The following is a 15,556-nucleotide window of genomic DNA, read 5'->3' on the forward strand; positions in this document are numbered from 1 at the left end:
AAGGGTCTAGGCTCAAGCGCGTTCATTGAACGCGGTACCATGCGAATATAGTCACAAATGGTGGCATATAATCTGCACCCAAGCCTGTTGGATTTGTTGTGAAAGTGTGTGAATGATTACCTCCCGGTTCAGTTGGTCGAAAAATCTTTTTTGCTGCATTGTTATAAGATGGAGATAAAACATCATTGCCAGCTTTATATTCTGAGTTGTATAATGGGTGGTCTCTTAATGAGTGGCTATGGTCGCCAGAAAAGTTTGTCGTTCCTGTATGAGTGTGCGCAGGTAAGTTTGCTTCTTTAATTTTCTTCGAACCTCCTGTTTGCTTTGAATAGTTAGCACAGTATAAGAATTTATCTACAATCTGCTTCCACGTACCAAAACCTAAAACACTTGCTGGATTTGTTGAATTCATTGACGTATAAATAGAACCAACAGGATATATGGTTTGAAGAATCTGGGCCTTCATTGTTAGAAGTTCATGTTTAACGTTTATAGCTTTATTGCCTTCTACAATATTTATATTGTTTGTTATTAAACCATTAGGAAAAGTAGGAGGATAAATTCTTTGTTCTTGTACAGTTGCACCGTTTCTTCCTGTTTTTGTTACTATTTCGATGCATGCCTTAATTTCTTTAATCCTGATTGTTTGAAATTCTTCATGTGTATGGTTCTTGTCGGCTTTTCCATTAAGCGCAGCATTTACTTCCGACTTCTTTGCATAATTTTCATCTACATAAGTTTTGTCGGCTTTCTTATCTAACATTGTTGGTAGTTCATATGCTTCAAAGTTTCTGGCATGATCTTCGATATTCCTGCAACTGTTATCTAAATTGTTTAGTGTATCTTTTACGCTTGTACTCGGATTCTCTAAAGGTGCACTTGAACCCAAATCATAGTTCAATATTATGTCGTCTGCTCTAACAGTAGTGAAGGATTCATGTGTATGTTCTTTGTCAGCTTTCTTATCTAACATTGCTGGTAGTTCGTATGCTTCAAAGTTTCTGGCATGACCTTCAATGTTCATACATCTGTTATCTAAATTGTTTAGTGTATCTTTTACGCTTGTACTCGGATTCTCTAAAGGTGCACTTGAACCCAAATCATAGTTCAGTATTATGTCGTCTGCTCTAACAGTAGTGAAGGATTCATGTGTATGGTTCTTGTCAGCTTTACTATTTAATGTAGCTTGAAGTTCATTTATATCGGAGATATTGTGTTTATGAGATTTCAAAACTTTGTTCGTTGCGTCAAGTTCATCTTTGTCAGCTTTACTTTTAATAGCATCTTCAAAAGTTATTTTTGCCTTAACTCTCAAAGTAAATCTTGGTTCAACTAATACACCGTTAACAAAGAAGTATGAAGCATAAATTTCATCGTTATAACCAAATGCTTCTGGTGCTTTACCTGTGTCATACTGTACAGTACAGTGTATGTCATAACCTTTAGCACGAATGAATTTATATCTTCTTTCATTAACATCTTCCGTCTTCACTCTTTCTTCAGTTCGTGTTAAATATCCATGGTAGTCCGTTATAATCTGTTCATCTGAACTTATATAATGAACATGGTTTTTATCTGCTTTTTCGGCTAATTTCTCTTCTATCTCATTTATTTCAAGTTCATGCCTACCACCACCTCCTTCAGAAGTATTTTTCTTCAGCTCTTGAAGAACATCCACTTCACCATCTTTGGTGTCAATAATGAGACTTTGTGTTAAAACTTTTCCTGTCTTAATGGATGTTTGTAAAACTTCTTCTTCACCGTGTTCGGGGTCATGGTCGTCATCATATCTTGTGAAATCAGAGATGTTGTCATACATTAAGCATATCTGTCTCAAAAGTTCTGCTATTTGAAACTGGAACGAAAGATATACAGAACTTTCATCATCTCCTAAAGTCAAGTCTGCTTTCTTAAGTATTTCTTGAATGTATGCAATGAGAACAGAGTACCTTGGAAAATATTCGAACAATATTTCATTAGCTGTTGGTTTTGGTGGTTCTTCTGGAGTTTCTGTTGTTTCAGTTCCTTCTGTAGGTTCTGTTGGAGTTTCTGCATCTCTTGACTTCAATGCTCTTGCTCTCAAAGACCTAAATGTTAGAGCACCAGGTTTTACAAAGGACTTTATAAATGCTTTAATAGTTCCTGGTAAGTTATTGTTAGCATTAAGTAAGTTCCTTATGCTTCCATCATGTACGTCCATAGCACTATGTAAAAAATCTATACTTTTCTTGTAGTCAGCAATAGACTGACTGTGATTTTTTAAAGATTTGTCAATACCTTTAAGCCAATCTTCATGCATGTCTGATACTGAGCCAAGAATATCATTTGCTTCCTTTAGTGTATTTTGTGCTTCTCGTAAAGTATCCAATCCCGTACGTGCATTGTTTGCTATACGTCTTACAGTATCTATTTGACTCCTTGTTTCTTGCATCCAACCAGATAAAGTTTTAATAGTATCCGAACCATTTGAAATGAAGTTCAAAGCATTTTTAACGTCATCTAAAACTTCTTCACCAAGTACTGCCCATATCTTTCCGATTTGGTATTGAAGAACTCCATATGAAGCAGCTGTTAAACCAGTATTTATAAGGTTCCATATCCATGATTTAGCAGTTTTTCCATCCTTTCCATCTTCACCATCCAAACCGTTTTCGCCTTGAGGTCCTTGTATTCCTTGTATTCCTTGTGGTCCTTGAGGTCCGGTGTCACCCTTCTCTCCTTTCAGTTCATCTTTATGTTCGTTATAATATTCTAATGTCATAAGGTGTACATCATTACTGCTACCAGCAACGCCGAGAATTTGTTTCTCATTCATGACTAAATTCTTTAGGCATTTAATGTTGTCGTCAAATCGAAAGCTCTTTAACAATTCAATGAGAACATTTAATACTTTCACTAATGAGGCATCTACTGTAGAATTTATATATTGCACCGTTCCATCATTTATGATGGGAACCTTGCTTGTTGTAATGAATGGGTCATAAGTGTTAAAAGTATCGAAATCAATGACTTTTTTAGTTTTTCCATCGTCAATGACTAAATCATTGCCTTCAATGGTTAAAGTTGAGTTTTCGTTTACTAGTTCATGTGCTCTTCTTGCTTCATTTGTTTCATACGCATATGCAGCAATAGTCATATTTTAATGAGAATAAAATGTTGTTCTATTTGCAAAGTACAGACCCAAACGAATACGGGACAGTAAAGCTACAAACAAACTTAGGTCTTCAGAATGAAGCGCTTGCTTTCAGAGTTGTTGACTTCAATACTATCGCAACTTTTGTCATAACAGATGAAACAGATTTCATAGAGATTGAAATAGATGACAAAAGAAGTGTTATAACATTTCCTAACAGAGCTGGGTATAGAATAGATAAAATTGCTGGAGTCATAGATACTCTCATAAATGAAGAAACTATTGACAACATAGATGTCGAACTCTCTTCTGAGGGAACATTGAAGTTCAGTTATGCGAAGGAGTTCAAGATAACACAAATGAGTCATAGAGTTCAACTTCTTTTGGGTGCATACCATATGACATTTCCTTTGAAAAGTGTTGACAAAACGATTGAGATGAAATCTGTTCCATACGTATGTTATGGCAATTGTTTGTACATTGAGTCTAAAATAGCTAATGTCACAGGTATTTCAGGAGTTAATAGTAAAGGTTCAGTAGAATATAAGTCTTTCTGTTATGCAGTCAATTCAATGTTCATTCCAAACGTTCCTGTCATAGCAACTCATTTAGGTAAATGGGTTCGCATTAGTCCTCATAATTTGAAAGACATGCAATTCAGACTTGTTGACTTTCAAGGAGAGCCTGTAGAACTGAAGGCACCAGTGCGAATGACTGTTGAAGTTGACTTTTTAGAAAATATTAAATGCAACAGCTTACAAGAGAACTCAGAGCTAAAAATATAAAGTATGAATGTTATGTATTAGGTCATGAACTTTGGTTGTTGCTGTTTGATGAAACAAATGAGTTAGTTATGTCAGTCAAGAGAACAGAAAAATATTGTGTTAGTGAAAACTGCACCAAGTCAATAAGATTAGGTTTGCATTATGAAGATGAGTTCGATACTGTTGAAGAAGTTTTGGATAGATATTACAAATTGCTAACTTGAAATTTTTTGACTGACGGCGCAAAGCGCCAAGACCGAAGGTCCTGACTGCTTTAATTTACTAAAACATATTTCAAACAAAGCTTATAGTCAGTAGATAGTTTTGTATATTCATTCGAATATTTATACTTAAACTCAACTCCTGGAGTTCCTGGTATTTCAATGATGCGGATGTTACCTATTTTCATGAATGGTGGCGTTTGACCACAGCATTCGATTTCAGGGTCGAGATAGTCAATGACACATTGTTTCCCTGTTATTCGTGAGATAACATTTTCAAGGTCCTCCTTTGTTAGAATTATTTGGTTCTTGCTTATAAGATTTGTCAAAAGCTTCTTATCGTCTTTGAGTAAAATTGTTTGGTATAACTGAAGAAGGTAATGGTCTACGTTATCTGAAGGATTTGTTTGAACATTTGTGTAAGGGTTGTCGTTGGCTTCTCTTGAAAGAATTTGTCCAGTGGTGGATACTCTAACTTAACATCTGATGTAGCGTTAGCGTTTGAAGCTGTGTTTAAATTCACTGACTTAAGTTCTGGTTCTTTTTCTTTCAAACACTCTGAACTATAGTTCTTTATGACAATATTGTTTGTCGTTCGTGAGTCAACATTTGATGTTGGTTCAATTGGAACATTAACGGCACCAGCTAAGATGGATTTGCTTCTCATTTCATATAGAATAAAAACCTTTTATATGTATGAAATGAACAATATACTCGACAAGGGTTTGAATGTAAAGCTAACGAATGAAAATATTGTTGAATTCACTGAGACAGGTGCTGTGTATAAAGATGTAGAACTACTGAACAAAGAGCTAAGGGAAGAAGCAGGAACATGAACAAAGGTGGAAGCCTATAAAAATTTATGTCAATGATGGCTCAGGAGGTTCAAACATAAAGTATGCAGAAAGTTATAGAGTTTATGCTCTCAAAGGTGAAAAGCCTTCATTTAAGAACAGCTATTCTAACGCATATCCTCAAAAGCTAACGGATGGGGAAGTGGATGATATGAATGACAGCAAAAATATTAACAGAAATGGCGACAGAGATGCATGGAATTTGTTTACCATCAGTCAATTGAAGGTTAAACTTTAAAACAATGTTGGTCGTTCCCATGGAATATTTTTGACTTTAATGGTATTAGTCATGATATGAATCTCAAGGTATGAACGAGGAGAGATGAGAGACTTATATGCTTCCCAAATTTCTTCAAAAGGTAATGTTATACCTGACTGTTTCCAAATGAGTTCAATATCATAACGTGAGAAACCTTGAAAGATAACGAAGTCAGTTATGAGACGTTTTATGTTTAAAGCTAAAAACCACCATGTTTGCATAAGTATTGCTACAGTTAAATGGTAATGTCTGACTTTAGTTATGATGTTAGCTAATGGTGAGTCTGGTTTTGACACTAAACCTTTTCCGGCGAAGTCGTCACAAACGAGCAGGGTGTTTGAAGGATACTTTTTGAAGGGGTATTTTGAAAGTTTTGATAGAATGTAGTTTGTAAGTCGTTTCATATCGTAAACTCCTGAGTATTGACGTAAGTGGTGTTTGTCAATAATTCTTTCCATCTCCTCAGAAGTCTTTTGCATTCCTGACTGTATAAATTCAACGATGGCATAATATTTCCTCTTACGTCGAATGTAACGTTGAAGAAATTCAATGAGTTCACTGTCTGGAACTTTAACGACAGAGGCTTGAACTTTTGACATAAATGTTTTCGCTGTTGAGTCCATAGAGTCTGAAGTTGCTGATATAATGATTTGGTCATAGTAAGAGTCGTTTCCTAAACGTTCTGTTATGAGTATATGACGAATTAAATTAAAAGTCTTTCCCGAACCCATTTTTCCACAATAGAAATAAACACCATTTGAACAGAACTCATAGTCCTTACTGAAAGGAAGAATGAGAGAACTGTTGAGCTTTTCACTGCTTTCATTCATGTCTTCATCTACGTCATGTATTAAATGCTTCATTTTATCTCCATTAAAAATGCAAGTCAGAAATATTCAGAACATAGCACCGAATCTAACTGACAAGAGTATAAAGATATACTATGAACATGTTATGATGAAACCAACCAAAATTCAAGAAAGTCAGTATACTTATGAATATCCAAGACACTGGGTAGAGTATGTAGGAGGTGAGAAAGCTATTGAAATCAGACAGGTTCGAAGTATTCCAGCAGGAAGAACAATATTATTGACGAACTTTAATGTTTTGAGATAAATGATGAAACAAAGAAGCAAGATAGTTTCCCTGTTGCTGTGTATGTGAACTTAGATACAGGAGAACATGAAAGTTTTTAATACAAAGCTTCAAACGGTAGTGAGAGAACAACTGACTGCGGAAGGGCATCCATTACCTCAGAAGTTACCATAGCATATAATTTTGAAACAAACTCAATAGATTTTAAAGTCATCTCTGCAAAGAAGTCAGGTTTTACATTTAATGAAGCAGATGTATATTCGAATGAAAACTTCAAAGCTATTGCATGGTTAGATAATGACGATTGCTTTAAGAAAATATTTAAATACAGTGACTCAACGATGTCAATAGATGACTTCGTGGAATGTTACCATCGACGTTTACAGTAGAAGGTTCAGCAGGATTGCTTACAAGATTGTCAATTGGTGGTATTTGGTCTCGTGAGAACATTGTTATAAAATCTAGTATAAGTGAATTTGCTGAAGAATCTAATTATGTCTTTCAAACTACATGTATCGCCGCCGAAGCATTATAGTATAACAAACTTTGTCAGTAAGTTTAACATAAGACTTGTCAAACCTTCTTCAATGAAAGATGTTGTGCTACCCAAAGACGGAAAGGATGGACTCATTATTGAGATAATTTAATAGGCATATTAAATGAGCTTGTTCTTGAAGGTCATTCATGATGAAATAACTGTTGTAGAAGATGTTAGCAATTGTTCAACATTTGAAGCGTATAGATGATAAAGAAAGAAGTTAGATAGACCGCAAAGCGTGAGGGCGAAGCCCGTGAGAACGCTTATGTTTCATTGACTTCTCCAGTAACGAGAACTTTTATGAGATAATATTGAAGAGAGATGATTTTAATATGGTTGTAAATGGTAGCTTGGCAGCTTTAGGCGCAATGGGAAAAAGCATTAGCATTTGGGAGCAAAGCACTTGGAGCTTATGACGCAGTAAATAAAATGAGTGGAGGAAGGGTTTCGAAGACATTAGATGCAAATAAAGGGAAGATAGGAGCTGGGTTGCAAAGAAGTTAAGATTAAAATAAAATAGGGCTCATAAATAAAGCATCCAATTTGGTTGCGACTGAGTCAGAAAATGCTTTAGGAAAGGACGATGAGTTTGCAAAACACGCAAAAGACTTTAATGACCAGATGAAAGGTGAAACAATGCATTTAAATAGAGTCGATGGAACTAAAGAAAATGTTTCTTCTCCACCAGCGGTTTATCCATACGGGCCTTATGGAATGTATGGAAACCCTTATGAACGACCATTTGACCCATTGACTGGTGGAAGTAATTGGTATCATTACGGCCGAAGAAGAAAGACAGTCAAGTTGGAGACAGATGTTAAGAAAGCAACTAAAAAGAAATCAAGGAAGAGAGTTATAAAGCAATGAAGAGGAGTAAACTTCAAAATTATTTTTGTCGTGTATGAAATATTTTTGTAGAACAGTCACTAACTGACTGATTGACTGACTGACTGTTCTAATGGCTGATTTTTTATAAATTTTTTAAGTTTATTTTTTAAATATTTTTTTATTTTATTTTTATATAAATGACGAAAACTATTGAGATAACAAACTACAACGGTCATGAGTTCAAGAATTTGTTCTTCGTTCCTCGTGAAAATACATTCTATCAGATACGAGGGAGAAAGGGTAAAGTTAGTTTGAGCGTTTATGACAACAAACATAATGGGAGATATATAAAAGCAATAGATACAAACGGTAAGCGTGTTTCATTAGCTTTGTCAAAACTTACTAACATTTATTTTGACAGTGACTTTGACTCTGACGATTGGAGTGACAGCAGCGATACTGAAGAATATGAACTATTGTGTGAAGCACAGCAATGGGAAGCGCTGCAATACTTTTGTAAATGAGAACATTAGTGGGAACGTTAGTGAGAACGTTTATTTTTTCATTAGTGAAGTCGTTAGCGAAAATGTTAGTGAGGTGAAGTGGTTGGCGGCTTTGTAAATATTTAAGGTTAAGTTAGTGTTTGTGTTGTAAAATATACGTTAGCGGTTTTGTAAAGTGTCAAACCGTTATCTTGGGTAAGGTGTAACGCAGTGCCGCCGTACCCAAGATAGGGATACTAACTCACCTCGGCACAGCAACAACTCTCTGCCAACACCCAGACACAACGCCAGCTCTCTGCCAACTCTCTTCCACAGCAACAACTCTCTGCCAACACCCAGACACAACGCCATCTCTCTGCCAACACCCAGACACAACGCCAGCTCTCTGCCAACTCTCTTCCACAGCAACAACTCTCTGCCAACACCCAGACACAACGCCAGCTCTCTGCCAACACTCATCTTCAACGCCAGCTCTCTGCCAACACCCCTCTTCAGCACCAGCTATCTGCCAACACTTCGGCACAGCAACAACTCTCTGCCAACACCCAGACACAACGCCATCTCTCTGCCAACACCCAGACACAACGCCAGCTCTCTGCCAACTCTCTTCCACAGCAACAACTCTCTGCCAACACCCAGACACAACGCCAGCTCTCTGCCAACACTCATCTTCAACGCCAGCTCTCTGCCAACACCCCTCTTCAGCACCAGCTATCTGCCAACACTTCGGCACAGCAACAACTCTCTGCCAACACCTTGGCACAGCAACAACTCTCTGCCAATACTCATCTTCAACGCCAGCTCTCTGCCAACACTCCCCCACAACGCCAGCTCTCTGCCAACTCTCTTCCACAGCAACAACTCTCTGCCAACACCCAGACACAACGCCAGCTCTCTGCCAACACTTCGGCACAGCAACAACTCTCTGCCAACACCTTGGCACAGCAACAACTCTCTGCCAACACTCCTCTTCAACGCCAGCTCTCTGCCAACACCTCGGCACAGCAACAACTCTCTGCCAACACGCATCTTCAACGCCAGCTCTCTGCCAACACCTCGGCACAGCAACAACTCTCTGCCAACACTCCCCCACAGCAACAGCTCTCTGCCAATACTCAGCCTCAGCCTCACCCATTTGTGTCTATTCCCCTTAAGCGCTGGAGATCCAAAGTTAATGTACCAAAAGATCTTAAGGTAACTATTAGAAACCTAATTGAGCAGCATGGCCATCTTGGAATAATCTCCGCCTATAACCAAATAAATAAAGATATCGAATATGCCAAATCTCATTTTGAGGCATTTTTGGGCATGAAGACGGGTATTGTTCCACAGCCAACGCCTACCCAAGCATGGTTCTCCGCTATTGAACGTTTTAAGCCCCTGAATCAAATTTCTTCCACAATTCCTTCCGGACTTATGATTGAAGAGTCTCCATTATCATTTCCATCTGAGCTGAGGAACATTAAATATCTTACAAACCCTCTTCCACATCCCCCCTCAAGACATATGGTAGAAAGATCTTTTAGAGAGCTAGGCTTGGCACGTCCAAGGGGACCCTATCGGCCAAAAGGAAAGACAAGATACTTAGCTGCCTTTCCTAACCAAATATGGCACGTTGATATCCACTTTCTTGGCAAAAAGAGAAGTCAGATTCTTTATGCTGTGATTGATGACTGCACAAGGCTCATCATAGAATGGCAGCATCTTTCGTCAAAACATGCTAGCCAAACAGTGAAAGTAATTAAGAGAGCAATAGCCCGTTATGGACCACCACATACAATTTGGTCCGATAATGGCGGCGAGAATAAAGGCGAGTTCCTAAAGGCTATGAGGGTTCGGGGGATCAATAATGTATATATTGTCCCCCATTGCCCATACCAAAATGGGAAAATCGAGCGCTTGTGGCCTAACATAGAGAGCAGAGAGTTGTCATGGGCAAAGATTCAACAATGGGTTGAGTACTATAATGCTAAACCTCATCTAGCATTACCAACTCATTATGTGAATGGAAAACAAATTCACTATAGCCCATCTGAAATGTGGAAGAAACTTCCAATTTGGAAAAGGGGAATACCGGCAAAATGGATTGTGGATGGAGTCTCTCAAGATTTTCTTCCAGGTTCACTTATGGCCAATGAGATGCCAGAGCTCCAAGGAATCGAAGAAGATGAATGGGAAAAAGAAGGCGAGGAAGTTGAAGAAGAAGAAAATAAGGCGAATCCGGTTGAAATAGAAGAAGATAGTAATGAAGAAGAAGAATACGAAGTAAATTATGAAGAAGAATATCAAGAAGATTATGAAGACCCTTATGAAGAAGATTATGATGATTCATTTTAATATTACGAATAAAATGTCACTTTTTCTATTTTTGACACGTAAAGTTGTCACTTTTCTGTCAAACCGTTTTTATCGTTTTCGTATATAACAAGCACTTGGATGTTGTAAGATGTTTGCAAACCAACATAAGATATACTCATAAACCTTTTCGTTTCCATTGCATATAATTTCTTTGACATGGTCTAACCAAGCTTCTATAACATTTTCTTTCCATTCTACTTGTTCGTATTTATATCCAGTGAAGATAGAATAGAAGTTTGGAGATGGTGTATAGAACTTTATACCTCGAACTGAAAAATCTTCTAACTTTGACAATAAGATATCCCAAGCATCTAACATCTTCATACCAACTTGTACGACTTTTATTTTCTTAAGTTTCTGTCTACATTCTTGCTCAGACACTATTGTTGCTCTTGGTTTGTTAAAGACAACATCCCATTCTTTCATGACATAACATTCTGGGGCAGAGTCAACATAAATGACTAAACGTTTCAAATTCTCGACTGCTTTGTTATAGTCTCTAAATGGACACATATTTCTGAATGCTTGGAAGTCATAAAAATCTGAAACATCTATTCTGTACATTTTTATAAAAATAAAAAAAATATTATTTTTTTATTCTTGACTTTGTTGTTCCATTTGTTGCATTTGTTGTTCTTGAGCTATTTGTTGTTGAAGTTGTTCTTGTAATACAATACTTTCACCAGTTGCATCTTCCAATTCGAAACTTTCTGCCGTCATTGACAAATACATAGGACATAAAAGTTTTACAGGAACAAAGTTTGCGTCAACTAATGTCAACGTTATACTTGCCAAAGTGTTTGAGTTCACTAAGGTTGAAAATTCTGCATTCGAATGAACAATAGGCAAACCAGCAGAGAAAGTATTGTTTATACGCATAAGTATCTTTTGGTCATAATAGTTTCTGTCGACATTCGAATAACACTTTGAACCTAAGTTTGAAACAATATATAAGATTGGTGTGCTTAATGTCAATGGAATAGACATTCCTTGTATGACACCTTTTCCTGTTATAGGAAACTGTTGGTAGTAAAAACCAGAAATAAGTTTTGTATTATAGCTCATATCGTTTATAGTAAACTCAGTCGGACATCCAAACATAATGAAACCTGCTCTAGTTGCAGCACATGTTACACCCGTACTTAAAGTATTAAATAAGTCAACAAAACCTGTTGGTGGTATATCTGAGTAAGTATCTTCAAAGGAGTATTTTTTACCATTCACAACAATAAAGTCTTCTGGTGTCAAAAGAGCAAAACAGGCTTTAGTCGTCATTGTGTTTAAGGTTAGTTTACAATATCGTCCTTGAGGACTTTGCAAGTTTGTTGTTATAGAATTATATGACTCGGGGTTTTTAGTTGTAATAGTATAAACCATTATGTCTTCTGCCATTTACTTAGCAAATAAATTTTAATGAAATGTTGTGGTCGTCAAATATTTTTATAACGTCTGGGAAACTATATTTTAAGTTCAACGTTTCACCTCCTTTCATAACGTATATCTTGTCAATGACATTATATGAAACACCACAGCAACCAATGTCGGGTTCTATTTCTTTGATGTTTATATCGTCTGCCTCTGTCAAAAGTTTCAATAGTTCTTTCAAAACTTCATGAGGTGCAATGACATATGAGTTCACTTTTACAGGGTTGTGTTCGACCAAGTTTAACATTATACTTAAAGCTTGACAAATCTTCTCCTGAGTTTGAAGTTTGTCTTTCAGTTGTTGGTAGTCGTTTCGAATATCTGCAACAGAACTTAAGTCTCTGTTAACTTCAGGATATGTTGGTTCTTTTACAGGAACAATTGTTATACCATCTTCGTCTTCGTATGGTTTCCCCACTTCAACATCTCTGTCTTTGACATTGACAATAACACTTTGACTGTTTGTTTGAGTTGGTGAATTTAACTTCACATCTGCCACCGCCATTAAACCTTTTGAAACACTTACGCTTCTATTTTCGGAAATGACATTTTACTTAGAATAAAAGATGGACGTATTCGGATATCTTATTGAATTGAAGCAGAACAAAGTTTATACTCACAAACAATACAAATACATTGACAGAATAGTTCTTTACACAAACAATGGAAAATGTTATAGAATAGCAGTCTTTGCTGAACCTAAATATTTTCATAAAGCAAAGAAAGTTGGTATAACTGAAATGGTGAAAGTTCTTGAAGCAGACAAAAATATAACTTCAAAACTTACAGATATTACTAAAGGAAAGTTTATAATACAATATTATGTCAAAACTGGCGTACTGTCAATATTTGACGGAGAGAAGTCAGTTCAAGAACAACTTACTGACCTGCTGCCAAAATCTGCTCGATGGAAGCTGTCGTTATGCCAATCTGAGGAGCCCCAGCAGGTTTCATCGAACGAATCTTCAAAAGAGCATCTTCCGTGAAAAGTGCTATTGGTTTTGTAAACTTCTTTGCTCTCAATTCATCTGGACCGTCTCTGTCACCAGTATATTGTATTTGTACAGTACCAACAGTTGAAATACCACCCATAAAGTCTTCTGAGTCAGCAAATGGAATGCCAAGCCAAAAGTTTGAACGGTCTCCATTTGTATATTGAGTTTTTTGACCTCCTGTATGAGTTCATACTTTCACATATGGCATAATAGAACTTTGCATTTCAGGGTTAATAGTTGTTGTGAAGTTGTTGTTAAAGTTCATAGCATCTAATGTCAAGTTGTATGGCCTCATATCCTCAACTGTAGAATATTCTTCTCTTGGATAATATTTGCCATCTATGTTTATATGATATTTAATACCAGGGTTGTAGAAACAAGAATAGTCATTTATAGTTCGTCTGAACAGTACAAACATAGTATCTGCATGTTTCATTGCAGTTGTTAAAGCAATATCTGTTCTTGCACCTGCGGCTCCTGGATTTTGGTTTCCAACTTCACCTGCAAAGTCTTTGACAGATATTTGGTGTATAGGGAACATAAGTGGAACTGCAATATATTTGGCAGCTAAAGCATTTGAAATATCTGGGTCCAACATATAGACTGTAAGTCTGCTTTCTATTCTCTTGCATTCAAACTGTTCGCATGTAAACTTAACTGGGTCCCAAGCAGTTCCAGCAGCATTGAAATAATAGTTTACTTCATTGTTGAAGTTTGAGAAACCAAAGTCTAAGTCAACTTTGTCTTTGCAAAATTCGGCGAATGACGTTTGATTTGTTCCCTTTACGTCTGTAATAGTGAATGGGTCTTGTGTTGGTGCAATGACTAAGTTATTTTTGCTTGGAGTAAGTTCGATAGAAATTTTTCCTGCCCAGTTTGGCAAGTATCTTAAAAACCTGAAGATGAGGAAAGATGACAAAGGAACTCTAAGTTTCAGTTTTACTTTAGTGGCAGCAGTTCCATCTGAACCAGAAAGGTTAACATAAACTCCTGGAACGTTAGGGTCAAGTCTTCTTATTTTCTCAATAGTTGCATACTGGTCTGTTTGTTCTCTAGCTTGTGGTTGTACTGAGTTTCTCAAAGCGAACCATTCATAGTTTGCCCATGTTACTGTTTGAACTAAGTCAGAGTTAGAATATATCTTATATCCCATGAAAACTTCTGGAGCATATTGGTATCCGACATAGAAAATTCCATTGCAACCTTTCTTGTCAGACAACTTGGCAGAAGGTTTTATTTCAATGTCTTGTTCCACGTATAAGAATGAGTTGTTAATAGAAATAATATGAAACCTGTCGCAAGCAATATCTACTGTTGTTGAAGAACCTTCTCCAAACTCACCTACGTTTCCATAAGAAACAGCAGTTGTATATTCGTAAGTTCCAGGAACTATTTCTGACCTTCTAATGGCATTGTCGCATTCGTTATACCATTCGGAAACATTTCCGTTCATGGCATCCAAAACTGTTGGCGTTATATTCTGAGCGGCGTACATTTCATATGGGTAAAAATATAGAATAGTTGGATTTATATGTCATAATAGAACCCACTCGGACCAAGCTTTACTTTCTTCCTGACTGAGTTTTTAACTGAATCTTTAACTCTTCTTTTTCCTTCATTGCCACTACTTTCACTAGATGAAGTTACTTCTTCACTACTTTCACTTTGTTCTACTCTTCTTCTTTGGTGTCGCTTTTGGTAACTTGCCCTCTGCTTCAAGTTGTAGCATCTTTGCCTCATGTTCACCTAGTATGTTGTAAATTTTCCATGTCCTTTTTGCCTTTGGGCTCTGGTCGCCCATCTCAGGTAACCTATATCCTAGAAAGATTTTGTCATAGTTTGTATTTGAGTCTTCGCGTATTGTTTGCATGACTCTTTCCTGAGTTTCCGGTTCAAGCTCTTCAAACAGAGCTTGTCCATATGGAATAAGCTCGTTTCCAAATATATGTTTTTGTAGCCATTCTGGTTTTCTTTCCATGTAACCAATAATATCTTTTGTGAATGGGAAAGCTTTTACCCAACGTTTCAGTCTTGCGTCATTTATTTCTGTAGTTGGTTTTATTTTGTCATGGAACATGTTTTTCAATACTAACATTTCATTTGGTACTGTCCATTTGAGTTTTCTTAAATATTCATCCCTTCTCAGTTCATTGTCTGCAAAGTAAGTTTTTATGACATTTTGCAAATTTTCGTTTGCAAGGTCATGTACAATAGGTTCTCTTCCTTCTCTCTCCCTAGCTTTCTTTCTAAACTCTTCACCAAATATACCATCTCTATGGTTCTGTGTAGTTCTTTGAGATAAATGTTCTAGAACGTCAGGTGTTATATTTCCCTCAGCCATGTTCATTTCATACTGGTCCAAAATATCTGCATCTTTCATATCTTTCAATGGCATTAAAGCCGCGCTGAAAATACCCGTTATATCTGGTTCACCATTCACTTCCATTGCGTCTACAACTTCTTGGAATTGAGGTTGTAAGTTTATGAACCACCTATCCGGATTAGCTTTATGACCCCATTTCATTGTAGTTCCATAGTCTGCAGAAACAAAAGTAGGTTTGTTTCCATATTGGTTAGGTTCTG

General features: G+C 36.8%; 8 protein-coding genes and 2 pseudogenes across 10 annotated transcripts, besides 5 other annotated features; 1 reads left to right on the forward strand and 9 right to left on the reverse strand.

The window, feature by feature from the left end:
• Nucleotides 1-6,494: part of a mobile genetic element that runs on past the window's edge.
• Nucleotides 1-10,622: part of a mobile genetic element that runs on past the window's edge.
• TVAGG3_0924910 (keratin-associated protein family) lies at nt 23-1,819 on the reverse strand (the record flags this gene model as incomplete). Its single annotated transcript, XM_051252383.1, has 1 exon — nt 23-1,819. One exon carries the CDS (start codon nt 1,817-1,819, stop codon nt 23-25), a length of 1,797 nt encoding a protein of 598 aa, XP_051077957.1.
• On the reverse strand, nt 2,464-2,815 carry TVAGG3_0924920 (organellar and viral DNA polymerase type B; the record flags this gene model as incomplete). The annotated part of the gene is made up of 1 exon (XM_051252384.1): nt 2,464-2,815. A coding segment is annotated over one exon (352 nt), but the record flags the coding sequence as incomplete, so codon positions are not given.
• Nucleotides 4,172-4,785, reverse strand: TVAGG3_0924930 (annotated as a pseudogene). The gene has a single exon. A coding segment is annotated over exon 1 (614 nt).
• TVAGG3_0924940 (protein of unknown function, DUF4106 family) lies at nt 5,207-6,061 on the reverse strand (the record flags this gene model as incomplete). Its single annotated transcript, XM_051252385.1, has 1 exon — nt 5,207-6,061. One exon carries the CDS (start codon nt 6,059-6,061, stop codon nt 5,207-5,209), a length of 855 nt encoding a protein of 284 aa, XP_051077959.1.
• Nucleotides 7,401-7,731, forward strand: TVAGG3_0924950 (annotated as a pseudogene). The gene has a single exon. A coding segment is annotated over exon 1 (331 nt).
• TVAGG3_0924960 (membrane-spanning 4-domains subfamily A MS4A -related family) lies at nt 8,437-9,330 on the reverse strand (the record flags this gene model as incomplete). The annotated part of the gene is made up of 1 exon (XM_001327120.1): nt 8,437-9,330. The coding sequence occupies one exon, from the start codon at nt 9,328-9,330 to the stop codon at nt 8,437-8,439; it is 894 nt and encodes a 297-aa protein (XP_001327155.1).
• Nucleotides 9,512-10,532: a mobile genetic element.
• Nucleotides 10,557-10,622: a mobile genetic element.
• Nucleotides 10,623-15,554: a mobile genetic element.
• Nucleotides 11,148-11,945, reverse strand: TVAGG3_0925000 (uncharacterized protein; the record flags this gene model as incomplete). Its single annotated transcript, XM_051252386.1, has 1 exon — nt 11,148-11,945. One exon carries the CDS (start codon nt 11,943-11,945, stop codon nt 11,148-11,150), a length of 798 nt encoding a protein of 265 aa, XP_051077960.1.
• TVAGG3_0925010 (protein of unknown function, DUF4106 family) lies at nt 11,950-12,483 on the reverse strand (the record flags this gene model as incomplete). Its single annotated transcript, XM_051252387.1, has 1 exon — nt 11,950-12,483. The coding sequence occupies one exon, from the start codon at nt 12,481-12,483 to the stop codon at nt 11,950-11,952; it is 534 nt and encodes a 177-aa protein (XP_051077961.1).
• TVAGG3_0925020 (protein of unknown function, DUF4106 family) lies at nt 12,858-13,070 on the reverse strand (the record flags this gene model as incomplete). Its single annotated transcript, XM_051252388.1, has 1 exon — nt 12,858-13,070. One exon carries the CDS (start codon nt 13,068-13,070, stop codon nt 12,858-12,860), a length of 213 nt encoding a protein of 70 aa, XP_051077962.1.
• Nucleotides 13,161-14,468, reverse strand: TVAGG3_0925030 (protein of unknown function, DUF4106 family; the record flags this gene model as incomplete). The annotated part of the gene is made up of 1 exon (XM_051252389.1): nt 13,161-14,468. One exon carries the CDS (start codon nt 14,466-14,468, stop codon nt 13,161-13,163), a length of 1,308 nt encoding a protein of 435 aa, XP_051077963.1.
• Nucleotides 15,555-15,556: the final 2 nt, after the last annotated feature.

This window comes from Trichomonas vaginalis, chromosome I (genome assembly GCF_026262505.1).
Source record: "Trichomonas vaginalis G3 chromosome I, whole genome shotgun sequence".
Taxonomy (NCBI): Eukaryota; Parabasalia; order Trichomonadida; family Trichomonadidae; genus Trichomonas; species Trichomonas vaginalis.